General features: G+C 38.0%; 1 protein-coding gene and 1 pseudogene across 3 annotated transcripts in view; both read left to right on the top strand.

Moving 5' to 3' along the window:
* Window positions 1-17,405, top strand: part of Eif2b3 (eukaryotic translation initiation factor 2B subunit gamma) — a 109,792-nt gene that overhangs the window by 69,345 nt on the left and 23,042 nt on the right. For all 3 annotated transcript variants that reach the window (XM_077791276.1, XM_077791275.1, XM_077791277.1), the window contains exon 6: window positions 4,316-4,405. In XM_077791276.1, coding sequence (XP_077647402.1) covers window positions 4,316-4,405 — 90 coding nt within the window. The remainder of the gene's footprint in view (window positions 1-4,315; window positions 4,406-17,405) is intronic.
* LOC113189084 (large ribosomal subunit protein eL30 pseudogene) lies at window positions 5,004-17,233 on the top strand (annotated as a pseudogene).

Here is a 17,405-nt window from a genome sequence, read left to right as displayed (position 1 = left end):
AAGGCCCTGGGTTCGATCCTCACCACCACATAAACATAAATAAATAAAACAAAGATGTTGTGATCAACTACAACTAAAAAATAAATATTTAATAAAAATATTTGTGGGACTGGGGCTCACTGGTAGTGCACTTGCCTGGCATGTATGAGGCACTGGGTTCAATTCTCAGCACCACATATAAATAAATAAAATAAAGGCCTATCAAAACTAAAATAATATTTTTAAAAAATATTTGTGATAAGTGTTGGTGAGTATATGGGGGAAGAGGCACAATCATACATTGCTGGTGGGACTGCAAATTGGTGTAACCAATCTAGAAGGCAGTATGGAGATTCTTTGGAAAACTTGGAATGGAACCACCATTTGACCTAGCTATCCCACTCCTTGGTCTGTACCCAAAGGACTTAAAATCAGCATACTATAGTAATGCAGCCACATGGATGTTCATAGTACTCAATTCACAATAGCTAAACTGTGGAACCAACTTAAATGCCCTTCAGTAGATGAATGGATAAAGAAACAGTGGTACATATATATATACACAATGGAATATTACTCAGCATTAAAAGAGAATAAAATTGTGGCATTTGCAGTTAAATGGATGGAGTTGGAGAATAATCATGCTAAGCGAAGTAAGCCAATCTCAAAAAAACAAAGGCCAAATATTTTCTCTTATAAGTGGATGCTGATCCATAATGGTGGGGAGGGTGGGATGGAGGAAGTTTGATTGAGCAAAGTGGAGGGAGAGGTGTAGAGGGGTATGGGGGCAGGAAAAATGGTGGAATGAGATGGACATGTAATTACCCTAGGTACATATATGCCTGCACATATGGTGCGACGCTATATCATGCACAACAAGAGAAATGAGAAACTGTACAATGAATAAGAATGCATTCTATTGTCATATATACCTAATTAAAATTAATTAATTAATTAAAAAATATTTATGTGTGTCTGTATGGTACTGAGGATTGAACCCAAGGTGCTCTATATCCCAGCCCCTTTTTTTAAAAATTTTATTTGGAGACAAGGTCTCGCTAAGTTGCCCCAGCTGACTTCAGACTTGTGGTCCTCCTGCCTCAGCCTCCTGAGTAGCTGGGATGACAGGTGTGTGCCACTGTGCCAGGTTAGAAATTAATTTTTAATTGTTATTTTAATTATTTGACGTATTGGTTTTGTTCTATAAAACATGTTTTATTTCCCTCAAAAATTTAAACTTTACAAATACAAATTCTAAAATATGCAACTTATTCTTTTAAAAACATGTCTGTAAAAATAACTCAGGAGCTGGATGCAGTGATACACGCCTATAATCCCAGTGGCTCAGGAAGCTGAGGCAGGAGGATTGCAAGTTAGAGGCCAGCCTTAGCATTTTAGTGAAGCACTAAGCAACTTAGCAAGACCTATCTCAAAAAATAAAAAGTGATGAAGATGTGGCTCAGTGGTTAGTGCCCTAGGTTCAATCCCCAGTACAAAAGTAAATAAATAATATTAACAGAGGTATTACTTATGTTCCTGATGGCTTAAATTATCCTGGGCATCCTAGACCAGTATCTTTGCCCATTGTCCTGCTCTGCTTTTCTAAGATCTTTTCTTCAGCAACTCCTTTTTATTTTCTTATAGATATTTTTTAAAATATTTAAAATTTTTATTATTTTTACATATATTTTTTATTTTATTTTATTTTAAAGAGAGAGTGAGAGAGGAGAGAGAGAGAGAGAGAGAATTTTTTTAATATTTATTTTTTTTAGTTCTCGGCGGACACAACATCTTTGTTGGTATGTGGTGCTGAGGATCGAACCCGGGCCGCACGCATGCCAAGCGAGCGCGCTACCGCTTGAGCCACATCCCCAGCCCTTATTTTATTTTTGTTAAAGGAAGAGGAGAAATTGTCTGTGGGGGTTTTTCAATGATCTTATTGACTTTGAAGTTTAAACTTTTTATACCATTTCTTTGTGCTTTTGTTTTCATTTTATCATTGAAAGGATTCCCACAGATTTTTCATAAACTGTTTTTTATTGCAAGGGACTTTTCCTATGGTTGGAAAATTGTTTTGTTTTTGTTTTATAAAAAATTATAACTACTTCTAACTGTCTTATTTCCATTTGTTGGTTTCATTCCTTATTATATACATACCCAAAACATCATCCTGAGAGTAATCCAGTTACCCAGATTTTACTGGTGTATCTTGTAAGGTTTTTTTTATTTTTGGTGTGGGGGGGTGCTGGGGATGTAGCTTGCATGAGAATCTGAGTTCAATCCCCAGTACCACAAAAATAAATAAGAAAAATAAAAATAAATCTTTATTTCTAATATTATTCAAAGACAATAAATGAAATAAAGAAACTTCCTTTTTTAGCAATTTAAATGTCATTAGTGTCCCAGTTCCAAATCACTATATATTTATTTATTTATTTATTTTTTAGAGAGAGAGAGAATTTTAATATTTTATTTAGTTTTCAGCGGAAACAACATCCTTGTTTTTATGTGGTGCTGAGGATCGAACTGGGGCCGCACGCATGCCAGGCAAGCAGGCTACCGCTTGAGCCACATCCCCAGCCCCCAAATCACTATATATTTAATATGAAAAAATTAAATTAAAAAAAAAAGAAAAATTGCCAAATTACCCATCTCCATTCCTTCACCATATCCCAAATTTATATCCAGTTAAATCTTTATTTCTTTAAGAATGCCAGTAAAGCCAGGTGCAAGTGACACATGCCTATAGTCCCAGTGACTCAGGAAGCTGAAGCAGGAGGATCAAGTTTTCAAAGCCAGCCTCACAGCAACTCAGCAAGGCCCTTAGCAACTTAGTGAGACCCTGTCTGAAAATAAAAATTAAAAAAAAAAAAAAGCTGGGGATGTGGCTCAGTGGTTAAGCCTTCAATCCCTATATGAATATTAGTGCCATTTATAATTGATAATAGTTAAGACTGTGATTGTTCAAACTTTTTAAAGTTATTCTTACCCTGGCTGTTCAAGTTGACCTCAACAATAAAAATGAGAGTAATATATCTATATCAGAAGTTATTTGTGAGAATTAAATAATAATATATGATTAAAAGAATTTGTAAAATAGGAGATGAACAAAAGAGTGCAACTACACTCACATTTGCCAAAATCAATTTTAGCAAATGGGGTTTTCAGAAAGTTGGATTTTCTTACTTTCCTTCACCCTCATTGTGTACATTGATTGGCTTGTGAGTTGTGTTGTGTTGTGTGTGGGATTCCAAAGTCTCTGGCTCCTCTATTTCCCTTTTGGAAATATTTTTGCCCCCTTTTCCCAAAGGAGTAAAAGCCCTTGGTGGTACACCTTAATTTATGTAAGTACTTCAGGGTTTCTAGATCTTTTGAGAATAATTTTCCTTAAAACTATAAGCCAGTCAAAGGATAGGAACACAGAAGAAAGATTACAACCAGACAGCTATAACTGGACTCTCCGTTTTTTTCACTCTACTCTTTCCCACTTCTCCCCAGCTATTTGTTTTCATTAAATACTAAGATAACCTGGGAGATTGCAAACCTGGCATTTTTTAAAAGCTGAAATCAGAGATGGCAAACTAAAATAGCAACTAGCCAGATGCCTTGATATGATACAATGCTTTCATTTCTTTATTTATTCAACAATTGTTAATTAGACATTCTATCAGGAATCATGCTGAATGCTAAGACTATGAAGATGAATCTCTGCTCTCTAATGCATTTCAGTCTAGTGAGAGAGAGAAGTAAATATGCTATTCCATTATTGTATGGTAAGTTACCTGGTAGAGGTAGGCACCGAGTACTGAGGGAGCACTAACTCAGATTCTAAGTGAAGGTTTCCTTGAGGAAATGTATCTTAGATGAGTTCTGCTGGATGAGTGAGAGTAAGAAGTTAGGAGTTTTCATAGAATTCTGCTTCATCTATGAATATGGAATAATACATGCCTGATCTTGGAGGTAAAAGAAAATATAGCTAAAGTGTAGCCTTCAGAAAGTGGGATAATTGGTGTAGAGGCAGGAAAATGTTAGTTAAAAGAATTATGAGTAGGAGTATATGACATAATAGAAAGTGGATTGTCAGTGATTTGAAGACTTGCCAAATTGCTTTTGAAGCCTAAAAGCCTCCAAGAGTATGAGGGAGTGTTTCTATAGAGAACTATTATGATTTTATATGGTAGGATCAAAGGTGGTGTCCACCATCCTGGTCTCCCCAGGGTGGAGTGTAGACAGCATGGCTCTAAGCCTTAAACACTTCCAGATGCCTACTATGTGATGATAGAATGGAATCCCTGTTACCTGATTATAAGCATCTTCTTTCCTATTCTTTTTTCAGGTACCCTAGAATACACTTCCATACCGGCCTTGTGGATGCCCATCTATACTGCTTGAAAAAATATGTTGTGGATTTCCTAATGGAAAACAGGTAAAAGGGAGGGAGATAATCTTTCTTTCTTCCTCCCCCACTTCTTGTTTTCTTTTCTTCCTTTCTTTTCTTTCTCTCCCTCCCTTCCTTCCTTTATTCCTACCTTCCCTCCTTCCTTGTATTTGGGATCACACCCAGGGCTTTGTACATGCTAGGCAAGGGCTACATCACTAAACTATCCCCACCTCAACTTAAACCTTCTTAAAGTTAAACATTGGTTTATATAAATTACATCGTTGAGTCTCACCTTTGTTTTGGAAATGAAATAGTGTTTTTGGTATATTTATTTTTGCCCATACCAAGGGTCTCCTGCTTATATTTTGAAGCCCCATGTTAGAAAAAAAAACAGCAAAATAATTTTTCAGAATTTACCCTATGAGGCACAGTGGCACATACCTATAATCCCAGCTACTCAGGAGACTGAGTCAGGAGTGTCCCAAGTTCGAAGCCAGCCTAGACAACTCAGTGAGACCCTATCTCAAAATGTAAAATATTTTGTGCTGAGGATGTACCTCAGTGATAGAGCACCCCTGGGTTCAATCCCCAGCACAGCAAAACAAAAACAAAACCAGAAAACAAAAACTTAGAATTACCCACGATGGCTCTTTTTGTACAGTCTCAGGCTGTTCTTCCCTTTTCCTACCAGCGTAAGCTTCCCAGTTCTTTTGCTGTTTGTCTCCAAGAACATTTCCTTCCCCTAGGCAATTATCCTCTAGATAAGCCCTCTTAGCAAAGGGCTAGAGATATACTCTGAAAGAAGAAGAAAAAAAAATACAGCAATTTTCACACCAATTTTAGAGAATAAATTCCTTCTGGGTGAACTGTCATGAATGTAGACGAACAAATTTTGGTATTTTTTTCCTATTTTGCTTTGAAAATACATTTATGGGCCTTAAATACTTCCCACAGACTCTATCTGGTACATCACAGTACTTGGGTTTCCAAAGAGAAAAAATTCCTTTTAATTCAACACAGGTGTGCTCTACCACTTAACTACATCATCAGCCCCATTCCACCTTTTTTTTTTTTTTTTTTTTTTGAGAGAGAGAGCATGTCTCGCTGAATTACCCAGGCTGGCCTCTAATTTGCAATCTTTCTGTCAGCTTCCCAAATAGCTGGGATTATAGGTATGTGCCACCATGCCCTGCAGAAACCTTCTTTTGAAGTTGGATTTCAAGGATTGGTGGATCTGGAGATTGAACCCAGGGATGCTCTACCACTGAGCTACATACCCAGGTCTTTTTATTTTTTGAGATAGGGTCTCACTAAGTAGCCCGAACTTGCAATCCTTCTGCCTCAGCCTCCTGAGTAGCTAGGATTACAGGTGTGTGCCATTGCACCTGGCTGATCTCAAAGTTGTTTTTTGTTTGTTTCTTTATACTAGAGATTAAACCTTCAGGGGCATTCAAACACTAAGCCATATCCCTAGCCCCTTTTTATTTTTTATTTTGAGACTGGGTATCACTAAATTGCTGAGGTTGATCTCAAACTTGCAATCTTGCCTCAGCTTCCCTAGTCACTCAGATTATAGGCATGTGCCATAACACCTGCTTGAAAGATTTTTGATTAAAAAATAAATGCAGCTGGAGTCCTCAGAGAAATAGATAGAAAAATATTTAATAACTGTATATATATATATATATATATATTTTTTTTTTTTAAAAGAGAGGAGAGAGAGAGAGAAAATTTTTTAATATTTATTTTTTAGTTCTCGGCGGACACAACATCTTTGTTGGTATGTGGTGCTGAGGATCGAACCCGGGCCACACGCATGCCAGGTGAGCGCGCTACCACTTGAGCCACATCCCCACCCCTTAATAACTGTATATTAAGAAGAGCAACTAGGGGCTAGGATTATGGCTCAGTGGTAGAGTGCTCACATAGCATGCCTGAGGCACTGGGTTTGATCCTCAGCACCACATAAATGTAAAATATATTGTGTCTACCTGGAACTAAAATATAAATATTTAAAAAAAAGAGGAAGAAGAGTAACTAGTTTCCATTCATGACTGCTGGATAAGTTTCTGCCTCCAGTAGCACTGGTAGACCAGAAAGCAAGCCCTACACAGGAAGTTCCCTCAGAGCAGCTTAGGCAGGGAACCTTAAGAACCTGGGTATAAACACTAGCTCTGCCCTGAACCAATGGACTTGGATACATACAGGAATATTAAGGAAAGGAGAAATGTTCCTCTGTGCCCTGCATGAGCTTTCTTGCAGCATCCTGGCCTTCACCCCAACACCTGCTGAGCTCCTATAGGATGGAGCTAATAATAAGATTGTTCTTTTTGTTTCACATTCCCAGGACACTGATGCCCTGATCCCCTATGATTTGTTCTTTTTCATTCCATCAATATGTACTTGTTAAGCACTTCTTATGAGGGAGGCATTGTGCTAGATGAATCATGGGATCAATGGTGAATAAGCAAACATGGCCCTGCTCTCATTGAACTTACATCCTAAACTCTGTGGTGGATTTTGAAGAGTTTGCTTTTCAAATAGCAGGGAAACTTTCTTCCAAGATTTAAAGAGTGATCCAAAATCTGTTTCCTAGTTATCAGTTTGTAGTAAAAAAGTGAAACTGACTGTTGGCTATTGAAGGATTTTTTTAAACTCCCAAATGAAAATGAAATAGGCCCTGACCTTTATGTGCTGGAAGGGGATGCAGAAGTTATAGAGACTATGATCTTTTTAAAATTATTTACTATGGAAAATTTTACACAAATACATAAATAGAGAAAGTAATATAATGAACTTTCATGTATCCATCCCACAGTTTCAACAATCATCAGCACATGGCTAATCTTGTTTTTATATGCTACAGCTCATAATTTAATCTTTAAATATTTCAGTATATCTTTAAAATATAAGAATTCTTATAAACACCTCAATATTATCACTTCTAAAAAAAATACTAACAATACAATACTTTCTTAGTATTGTCAAATAGGATTGTGGCTTTTGGTGTTCGGAGATGCAGGCAGTTTTGCACCAAAACTGGCCTCATCTTGCCTGCTGTAGCTTATTTTTAGCTCATTTAGCTACTACCAGTACTATTCCCACACCTGGCAAATATAATGCAGTTATGTGTGCCCTAAAGATAGACCTGAAGTTGATGTTGTAACTGTCATTCCTGTCCAAAATCTCTGTTGAATGGGACTTTCTCCAAGCCTGGTATAATGAAGATTGATACAGAGCCTTAACTCTAACTACCTCCCCATCTCAAGATCTGTTGGAGACACTTATCTCTTTTCTTTTAAGATCTGTTAGAGACATTTATCCCTTTCTTCTCCCTATCTATCTTTATCTCTCAGGGTTTTTAGAATCAAAGGACATATATTTAAAATTGGTAAATTTCAACGTATTAGAAAAACTATAAAGGTATTGTGGGTGGTACTTGAAAGAGATTCTTTATTCCTGGCTAGAATAATGGAAATCTTTGAGAAATTGTGGAAGATGAGATTTAAATAGCTCGGTGGTAGGTAGCAATGTGTAGAAAGCCTTGAAGGCTGAGCACGGAGTAACAAACTTTTAAACAGACTGTCTTGGCCAAGTGCAGTGGCACACGCCTGTAGTACAGCTTCTCAGAAGGCTGAGGCAAAAGGATTGCTTGACACTGAGAGTTTGAGGACAGCCTGTCTCAAAAAAATAAATAAGAATTAAAAGGTCAACTCAATAGTCTTATATGAAATGAGCAATGATACAACCTGGCAGGGAAACAGACCATCGTGCATGGGAAAGAGATTGCTTCAAGGTAAGTAGGAGTCATTATATGATAATCTTGTCAGAAAGTGATGATTCCTTTAGTAATGGAAAAGAGAGGGCTGGGGATGTGGCTCAAGCGGTAGCGCGCTCGCCTGGCATGCGTGCGGCCCGGGTTCGATCCTCAGCACCACATACCAACAAAGATGTTGTGTCCGCCGAAAACTAAAAAATAAATATTAAAAATTTCTCTCTCTCTCTCTCTCTTTAAAAAAAAAAAAGAAAAGAAAAGAGAGAGTAAACCTAGGCAATACAACTTCAAGAAAGTTGTGCTTCAACGATCCTTTGCTATATTTAACCTATGAAAATTAAAATATTCTACTCCATGTTCCTTGTATAAAGGCTTCAAATTTTCTGTTAAATAATGTTTCTCTTTTGTTACTTGTTACATGTTAACATCTCCCATCCTAATTCTGGTTTGTTTTTGTTGTTGTTGTTGTTGTTGTTTAGGGGTTACTGGGGGTTGAGCCCAGAGGCACTTTATCATTGAGCTACATCCCCAACCTTTTTATTTTGAGGCAGGGTCTTGCTAAGTTGCTCAAAGCCTCCTAAGCTGTTGAGGCTGGTCTTGAACTTGCAATCCTCCTGCCTCAGACTCCCAAGTTAGTGGGATTACAGGTATGTGCCATCATGCCCAGCCCCATCCAAATTCTTTGAGAATGAAATGGATACCTACCTGGATTGGCAAGGCATTCAGTATTATGAAAGTATTATCAAATTATGAAAAAAGAGACATGGCTATCTGCATTTGACTAAGCAGAAAAACTATAGGAAGACCTGTGTGGATAAGAAAATCTGTACCATCTTAGACCGAAAGTTTAGTGACTGAACTCTACACATTTTAATTTTGTTTGTTTGTTTGTTTGTTTGACTGGGCGTGGTAGCGCACACTTGGAATCCAAGCAACTCAGGAGACTGAGGCAGAAGGATTGCAAGTTTGAGACCAGCCTCAGCAACTTAGCAAGATTAGTGAGCTAAAAATAAGCTACAGCAGGCAAGATGAGGCCAGTTTTGATGCACTGCCTGTATCTAAAAACACCAAAAGCTTGGTGAGTGGAAGGAAAGAGATGCAGTGCAAACAACAGATGTAATTTAGTACACCTGTGAAAAAAGAAACATGGCTATCTGCATTTGACGAAGCAGAAAAGCTATAGGAAGACCTGTGTGGATTAGAAAATCTGTACCATCTTAGACCAGAAGCTTAGTGACTGAACTCTACATGTTTTAATTTTTTTTTTTTTTTTTTTTTTTTTTTTTGGGCATGGTAGCGCATACTTGGAACCCAAGAGACTCAGGAGACTGGGGAAGGGGGATTGCAAGTTTGAGACCAGCCTCAGCAACTTAGCAAGACAGTTTAGCAGGGTTCTTTCTCAAAAAGGACAGGGGATATAGCTTAATGGTAAAGTGCCCCTGGATTCCACCCTAGTATCCAAAAAAAAAAAAAAAAAAACACAAGTTTTTGTTTTTTGTGGTGCTGGGGATCTAACCAAGAGTCTTGTACATTCTAGGCACACTCTACCTCTGAGCTACACTCCTAACCCTTTGAAGTTTTTAATCCAATTCTGAATGATATATGAAGATGAATGTACCAAAAAACTCTCTTGAACGTTGTAATTCAAAATGTATATCCAGAGCCAGAGGAGAGCTTAGATTGAATATTGTGATGGTGATGCTCAGTAGTGAGCTAAAGGTTCCTCACTCATTTTCAATGTCAGCTGGAGTAAGCTTAAGGAAGCGGGACTCTTAGGAGATCTAGAAACCCAAATATTGGCCCAGTTTTTTTGCTTGCTTTAGGAGGTATTGCACCAAAATAGAGACCTGAGTCAGGGTCCTAGACTGACACTGTTTCAATGAAAGGAATCAAGCAATATGCTAGCTTCCTAAGCTAATGCCACAGGAGACAAGCATTTTATACCAGCATTTATACCAGTCCTGATTTCTGTTTAGCAAAGAATTCCTGGGGGTGGAGGGGTATTTCTCTCCTTTTCCCTAACTTGCTAGTGCATTTAAAAGACCTAGAGAAGATTAATCTTTGTTTTATCAATTATCCTCCGAACTTTACTCTACTTTCCTGTAGTGAATTTTATTTTTACTGATAAAATATTAAATATAAATCTCATTCTGAGTACCACTTTAGATAGGTCTTATAAATTCTGATACAAAGCATTATTTTTAGATATTATGCAATTTCAGTTTACATTTCCTCTTTGATTCAAGTATTAAGATAATAAGTTCTTTCTGGGAAAGAATGAATTTATTTCTTAAATTTTGTTGTTATTGTTATTTATTTCCAATGTTATCATATTATCAAAATATTTGCTATAGTATTTCAAGTTCTCTAAATTTATTGAAATTATCTTTTCAGTCTAGTACGTGGTTGTTTTGTTAATATTTTATAGGCAGTTGTAAAGAAAGTATATTCTTTAATCTATAGAATTGAGAAAATATGAGATCTTTCTTATTAATCATATTATTTAGGTCTTGTACCCTTAAGATTAGTCTTAAAAGGAAGAATCGAGTACTTCCTTCTTGTCCAGAATAATATAAAATTACGATCAATCTCTTTTAGTGTTAGAATCTGATCCTTCTGTGAAATACTTACAGTCTTAGAATTGGTCTTCAGAGCAGGGAGAGGAATAGCACCAACAATGTACCAGGTACTACTAGACTGAGTGCTCATTCAGTCCTTAAAATAGTTCTTGAGCCGGGTGAGGTGGCGCTCACCTGTAATCCCAAGCGGCTCAGGAGAATGAGACAAGAAGATCGAAAGTTCAAAGCCAGCCTCAGCAAAAAAAAAAAAAAAAAAAAAATGAGGCTAAGCAACTCAGTGAGATCCTGTCTCTAAATAAAATACGAAATAGGGCTAGGGCTGCTAAACACAGTGCTTGCCTAGCATGCACAAGGCCCTGAATTCAATCCCTAACACCACAAAAAAAAAAAAAATTAAATTAAATTCTCTCCTTAGGTATTATCTTTATATTATAGAGGAAGAAGATGAGACTTAAAAATCATTCATTTGCTTCTGCTGGGGTGTAACTTAGTGGTAAACTGCTTACTTTGCATGGTGAGTATGCTAACTCCCAGTATTCCCACCCCAAAAGTAATTTGCTCACCATCGTACAGCCAGAGCCTTAACAAAATCAGTCACCATTGATGAATTGATTGATAGCAATGTCTACCACAGATATTAGATATCTGTATTACAGAGATATGCACACATGCACATGTAACATACCTGAAAAGATAAGAAAACTCTCATAATTTCCTAGCCTGAGCTATATAAGGATGCAGAGAAGAAAGGATGGGCCCCACAAAGTGAAGCCAGGAGTTCAGGGTAAGCAGTCATACAGCAAGGTCAGAATCAGGATGACAATTAAAGCTGCGTGCAAGCTGAAGTTATGGAATAGAGAAAGCAAAAGAAAGCACAATAAAAATAAGCAGCAAAGATGAAGGACCACATAGTACCATTAGAGATAGGTAATAGTTGCCTTGGTTATTGTTTTTGCTTTTGTGGTTTGGTTTGGGCAAGGATGGTTGTGTTTGCTATGCGGGGGCGGGGAGTTGTTTTGTGAGGGGGGCTTTGTTTTTTGTTGTTTATTTTTTGTACTTGTAGATGGCAGAATGCCTTTATTTATTTATTTTTTTTAATTTATTTTTATGTGGTGCTGAGGATTGAACCCAGTGCCTCACATGTGCTAGGCAAATGCTCTGCCACAGAGCCACAGCCACAGCCCAAGTTTTTTGTTTTTTTTTGTGGAGTTTTTTATTTTGTTTTTTGGTGGGATGCTCTACCACTGAGCTATATCTCCAGCCCTTTTTGAGACAGGATCTGCTAAATCACTAAAGCTGGGCTTGAGCTTACAATTCTCCTGTCTCAGTTTCCCAAGGAGTGTATCACCTTGCCCAGATGGGTCTTCATTGTTCAGTTCAAGCATTGATGTGGCTTTGCTAGATGGTTTTCTGTCCTTCAGTGTTCTAGAGATGGCTTGGTGGGCCCTTTACTTCAATAACAAACAAAATTAAGCAAAGACTGTATTGAACTCACCTGTATAAAAAACAGGTGAGTTTGGTTGTTTTTTTGTTTGTTTGTTTTTTGTTGTTATTGTTTTTTAAGCCCAAGAACAAAGCATAGTGAGACTCTATCTCTAAATAAAATACCAAAAAAAAGGGGGGGGGCTGGGGATGTGGCTCAGTGGTTGATTGCCCCTGGGTTCAATCCCCAGTACCCAAATAAATAAATAAATGTTTAAAAAGAGCTGGGGTATAGCTTAGAGGTAGGCTGCCCCCCAAAAGGAAAGAAAAATCCAAAAACAGTCCAGATATATTGGGGAAACAAAGGAAGAGTTATCAGAATAGGAGCAGATCAAAAGAATGATGCCACAGAAAGTAAGGGAAGAATATTAAGTAATGGCCTATAACTGTAAAATTTGAAAAATCAAAAGAATGTAAAAGGAAAGTATCACTACTATAAGGTAACTATTGTGAACACTTAAATGTATTTCCATTATTTTATTTATATACATATATATATATATACACACACACATGCACACAAATACACAATTGAACTCACATTAAAATTTTCTACATTATTATTTCATGAGCATTTTCCTGTGTCATCAAAAATTCTTTATAATCTCAGTTTTGCCTATATGATATTCTGTTACATAAGGGCATTATTATTCTGTTGTTGGTTATTTGTTTTCTATATTTATAAATAGGATTAAAAGGAATACCTTTTCTCTAAGATCTTTATATAGCAATTTCATGAAACAAGGAAGGTATTTTCTGAGAAAACTATAAGAAAGAAGGGAGGAGCTGGGGTTAGCTCAGTGGTAGAGCACTTGCCTTGCACATGTGAGGCACTGGGTTCGATCCTCAGCACTACATAAAAATAAATAAATAAAGGTGTGTGTGTGTGTGTGTGTGTGTGTGTGTGTGTGTGTGTGTATTTTTTATGTGATGTTGAGGATAGAACCCAGCGCCCTGCGAATGCCAAGCAAGCGCGCTACCGCTTCAGCTACATCCCCAGCCTATCCCCAGTGTATATCTTTTTTTTTTTTTTTAGAATTTTTTTTTTAAAGAGAGAGTGAGAGAGGAGAGAGAGAGAGAATTTTTAATATTTATTTTTCAGTTCTCGGCGGACACAACATCTTTGTTGGTATGTGGTGCTGAGGATCGAACCCGGGTCGCACGCATGCCAGGCAAGTGCGCTACCGCTTGAGCCACATCCCCAGCCCCCCCAGTGTATATCTTTAAAAAAAAAAAAGTCTTTATTTTAAAAAAGGGGGGGGCTGGGGCTGGGGTTGGGGTTGTGGCTCAGTGGTAGTGCACTCACCTAGCACACGTGAGGCACTGGGTTCCATCCTCAGCACCACATAAAAATGAAATAAAGAGGGGCTGGGATGTGGCTCAAGCGGTAGCGGGCTCGCCTGACATGCGTGCGGCCTGGGTTCGATCCTCAGCACCACATACAAACAAAGATGTGTGTCCGCTGAAAACTAAAAAATAAGTATTAAAAAAATTTTTAAAAATATATAAAAAATGAAATAAAGATATTGTGTCCACCTACAACTCAAAAACAATTTAAAAAGAGAGAGAGAGAGAGAGAGAGAGAAGGAAGTCAGGTATAATCCCAGTGACTTGAGGAGGATGAGGCAGGAGAATTGACTTGATCCTTTAAAAATAACAAAAAACGATCAAGGTCAGACTCTAACTTAGTGAGACCTTTCTCAAAATAAAAACAAAAAGAGAGGTGTAGTTCAATGGTAGAGCACCCCTAGGTTAAACCCCAGGACCATAAAAAGAGAGAAGGAAGATTGCCTAGCAAGTGTACGGCCCTGTGTTCTACCCCAAGCACCTTTTTAAAAAAAAAAAAAAAAAAAAAAAGGAATGGAATGGGAGAAAAGAATATTGACCAGGGCCCTGTATCCTTCTAGCAGCCTTTAGGCCAAGGTCAAATGTTCACAGTGGTTCACGCTAGCCTTGTATAATTTCTTGGCATAGCTTTGAGCTGCCTCCACTCTGACTAGGAAGCAGGAAGAGTAATTGTGTCCTCCCCTATGCTGTTAAGCCAACTGCATTATGGGAATTGGCCTAATGCTGAGCTCCAACAAAAGTGGGTGAGTCCTGGCAAAACAGTTTCATATCCCCTCTTCAAATCACTGACCTTCTTGAGCTGATAGGGCTGTTTGCCAAGACTTGTTTGCTTGCCTCTTGCAGTGAGAGTTCTGTTTGGTTCATAATGTAAATATCATGGCCCTGAAATCCTCCAGCTGTCCATGCTTTGTTACTTCTTCAAAAGGAACTGACTTGTTTTCGAGTGGAGGGGGCCAAGGAACATTTGCTACCCACACTGGTTTGGAACATCTGGGAGAAAAAAAGCTAAGAGTAAGAGTTGTTTCATTCTTTGTATTCATATGGAAATTTTTAATCTCCATCAGAGGATCAGGAGAAAAATCATATTGAAATTCAATACAAGAACTTCCAGCTTACACAGCATTTTTCAAAGATGTTTGACTTGATCCTTTAAAAATAACAACAACCATGAACTGTGTAGCTCCAGGACTCAAATTATCCTTACTCTTCTCAGCCTTTGCTTTTGTCTTACCCGCTTACCTGCTCTCCATCTGTGTGGTCCTGTGTCTACATGATCAGCTTCTTTGAATGGGGGCTAGGATGGCGGGAAACTGTGCAGTAGCAGTCTGGTTTATATGGCTACCTATACTTTAACCCTTCTCTCGGGTCTTCTTGTCTCATCTCCTAGAATATTATAATTGGTTCCTCTATCTTTAGTCTCCTTATTCCTGGCTTCCTCACACACTGCTACCAGAATTACCTTATTAAGAAATAAAACTGGGGACTGGAATTGTGGCTCAGCAGTGAAGCACTCACCTAGCATATACAAGGCCCTGGTTTCGATTCTCAGCACCAAATAAAAATAAATAAATAAATATATTGTGTCCAACTACAACTAAAAAATAAATATTAAAAGGGGGGAGCTGGGGTTGTGACTTAAGTGGTAGAGTGCTTGCCTAGCACATGTGAGGCACTGGGTTCGATCCTTAGCACCACATAAAAATAAAATAAGATATTGTGGGCTGGGGATGTGGCTCAAGTGGTAGCACGCTCGCCTGGCATGCGTGCAGCCTGGGTTCGATCCTCAGCACCACATACCAACAAAGATGTTGTGTCCACCGATAACTAAAAAATAAATATTAAAAAAAATTATCTCTCTCTCTCTCTCTGTCTCTCTCTTTAAAAAAAATAAAATAAAAGATATTATATCCACCTAAAACTAAAAAATAAATAAAAGAAAGAAAGAAAGAATATTGATCATGTCGCTTTCCTGTTTAAAATCTACTATTGACTTCTCAGTCTAGATTTTCTAGACCACCACAGAACACTTCCAAAATCTGGCTCCATTGCCCACCTGATCAACTTCATCTCTCTCCACCTTTCTCCTTAAACACATATCAGGCCACTGCCCACAGGATTATTAATTCCTTAAAGTCAGAAACAGCATATTATCAAAACCAAGCATAGCAACTGGAATATAGTAGATGCTTGGTAAATGCTAAATAAATTTAAAGTTCTAACAAGGTGCAATGGAAAGAGCAAACTGAAAAACGTGCTAGTCTCTCATCCAGCTGTTTTCATTTCCTTTGCTAAGTATAAATCAAAAGCATATTCACTGTATTAAGGATCAGGTCTCTTCTTCCCCTGTTATAGATTCCTGATCACTTCTACCCAATATCCTGTCTTGATACCCACCAGGAAGCAGCGTGCTTCCTGGGATGTAAAAGACCAAATGGTGGAGATCTCCAAAGTTCTTGACCAAGATTGATTACTGCTTATATTGGGGTGACTTTAAAATAGTAGAGGGGCGGGGGCTGTGGCTCAGCGGTAGAGTACTTGCCTAGCATGTGCGAAGCCCTGAGTTCGATCCTCGGCACCACATAAAAATTCATTGTGGAAATTCTTTGATAACCTTTAGTATTTAAATAGGCACAACTGTTCTAATGTAAGGGAACTCATTCTTTTTAGTAGGTAAGAATGTAAAGTCTTGGGCTTGGGTTGTGGCTCTGAGGTAGAGCACTTGCCTAGCATGCATGAGGCACTGAATTTGATCCTCAGCACCACATAAAAATAAAATAAAGATGTGTCCACCTTTAACTAAAAATAAATAAATAAATAAGTATAAAGTCTGCTTGGGAACTACTTAGTCTTTAGAATGGATCTTAAATTTGCAGAGTGTCTAGATCAAACCAGCAGAGTAGTACCATAGAAGCTAAGAAAAAAACAAAAGGCAAGAAACTAGCCAGGCCTGGTGGCGCATGCCTATAAACCCCAGCGGCTTGGGAGGCTGAGGCAGGAGGAATGAGAGTTCAAAGCCAGCCTCAGCAATGGCAAGGTGCTAAGCAACTCAGTGATACCCTGTCTCTAAATAAAATACAAAATAGGTCTGGGGATGTGACTCAGTAGTCAAGTGCCCCTGAGTTCAATCCCCAGTATCCCACACCCTGACCAAAAAAGAAAAAAAAAATGGCAAGAAACTTAAGAATGGCCTAAGGTTCTTTTCTTACTCCCCGGCCATCATGGCAGCTGCTCTTGGTTGGGGGCCATTTCTTACCTAAGGCAATAAGGTGGTGGCCTCAAATAAGAGGAAAAAGTCTCTGGAGTTGATTGACTCTGGGCTCCAGCTTGTTATAAAAAGTGGAAAGTACGTATTGGGGTATAAGCAAATTCGGAAAATGACCACACAGGACAAAGCAACATTGGTCATCCTTGCAAACAACTGTTTAAATACATGTTTAAATACATGTGCCTATACATACACATGTACATTCACATGCCCAGCTTTGAAGAAATCTGAATAGAGTACTATGCCATGTTAGCCAAAACTGATGTCCATCGCTACAGTGATAATATTGAATTGGGTACAGTATGCAGAAAATAGTACAGAGCATGCACACAGTCATTGATCCAGGTGATTCTGATATTGTTAGAAGTATGCCAGAACCGTCTGCACAATTTTTCTTTAATAAAATGTGTCAGAGCTTATTTTAAAAACAAAAAAGAATAGCCTAAAGTTTTAAATTTCTTTTAAACAATACCTTCTTTATTTTGTTTATTTTTATGTGGTGCTGAGAATTGAACCCAGTGCCTCACACACACTAGGCGAGCACTCCACCACTGAGCCACAACCCAGGCCTTAAAATTTTGATAATTTGCATAAAGA

The sequence above is a fragment of the Urocitellus parryii genome, chromosome 11, assembly GCF_045843805.1.
Source record: "Urocitellus parryii isolate mUroPar1 chromosome 11, mUroPar1.hap1, whole genome shotgun sequence".
Taxonomy (NCBI): Eukaryota; Metazoa; Chordata; class Mammalia; order Rodentia; family Sciuridae; genus Urocitellus; species Urocitellus parryii.
Note: the sequence above shows the minus strand (reverse complement) of the source record. Positions and strands in the feature narration are given on the sequence as shown.